Source organism: Lottia gigantea, assembly GCF_000327385.1.
Source record: "Lottia gigantea unplaced genomic scaffold LOTGIsca_1745, whole genome shotgun sequence".
Taxonomy (NCBI): domain Eukaryota; kingdom Metazoa; phylum Mollusca; class Gastropoda; family Lottiidae; genus Lottia; species Lottia gigantea.
Genome location: NW_008708220.1, coordinates 1 through 1337, shown reverse-complemented (window position 1 = coordinate 1337; position 1337 = coordinate 1). Strand labels below are relative to the sequence as shown.

Here is a 1337-nt window from a genome sequence, read left to right as displayed (position 1 = left end):
AATCTCATTTCATAACCATTCCTCGACACTGNAAAAAGGATAATATTTCGAAAACCGGTTCGTGTCAATTGCGTAAGTTTTTGTTTTACTTGTTATAATTTTTCACATCATTGTTAGCGTTATTTATCACCTAAATAATATTATATTTTTGCATTTTTCATCATAACTTTCATTTTACTTTATATATCCCCAAACCCAGCTTGACTTATTTGCACAATTTGATCCCCACATTTTCACGCTAGCATATACAGTTTCCTCCTGTTACATCCGCTGTACATTCCCTTCTAACCCCAAGTTATTTTCATTATGCTCACCAACTACAACAACCACTGGCAAGAAGCCAGAAATAGAAACACTAATCGTCAACCAAACCAATATCACGTACCCTACAACAGCCCTGTCTTCCATCGACCTCTACCACCTACCAATCGCCGACCACCAACCAACCCATCCAGCTATATCCCACCCCATCGCCGACCTACCTACAACACAGCCTACCAATCAAGAGGTAACCATCGACCTGACCAACAACAGAAACGACTACCAGCCCACCGACGCCAACCAGTCCCCACTCATAAGGAGGAAGAACCCTTTGTGAAGGTGTTCTTCCAAGTTTTGCAGTGCCTCCATCATTTGGCAATCCTTACCCTTCAACAGCAAGGCCAACCAGCGTTTACCTTCAAACGCAAAGTCTCTGAGTTGGATAGTTTTATCCGTCCAGCAATGAAAACATCAGCTGTCGACGCGAATATTAGATCCCTCAATCGGACATGGCTCTGTAAGGTTACGCAGGTCCTGATCGACCATTACCAAACCACACTTCAAGAGAAGCTGACCACCATTCGTACCAAGTCTTTATCATCACCTGCCGTCGACCCCATCGTTTTTCATGCCCTGTCCTGGGCCCGTCGCTCCTATGGAAAACGTCTCACTCAAGCTGTAATCTCCAAATTCTACCAAACAATCAACGAAACAAAAACCAGAGTAACCATATCTCTACCGACTGAAATGGACACTACACCTGCACCATCTAGAGCCACCACGCTGCCGAACCAAACCCCTAAACGAGCCCGAAGTTCACCTACTCCTAGTCCAGCAGACATAGGTAAACGCTCTCGTAGAGAGGGCACACCCCTTCTCTTTTCACTTTTAGACTCGTCTTCCCCTTCCACACCATCTAAATCTTCACCACGTGATCCAGGATCCGCCAACCTTTCTTCCTTCTGTGCGTTTTTTGTCCAGCAAACCACCCCTCAGTCTCCATCCAAGTCGAGACGTGTATCCAGACCTTCCCTCCCTCGAACCAGCTCCCAGTCCGTTCCCAATGCCACAATTCT

General features: G+C 45.7%; 1 protein-coding gene across 1 annotated transcript; it reads left to right on the top strand.

Moving 5' to 3' along the window:
* Window positions 1–306: 306 nt before the first annotated feature.
* On the top strand, window positions 307–1105 carry LOTGIDRAFT_176514 (hypothetical protein; the record flags this gene model as incomplete). Its single annotated transcript, XM_009051926.1, has 1 exon — window positions 307–1105. A coding segment is annotated over one exon (799 nt), but the record flags the coding sequence as incomplete, so codon positions are not given.
* Between the last annotated feature and the right edge of the window lie 232 nt (window positions 1106–1337).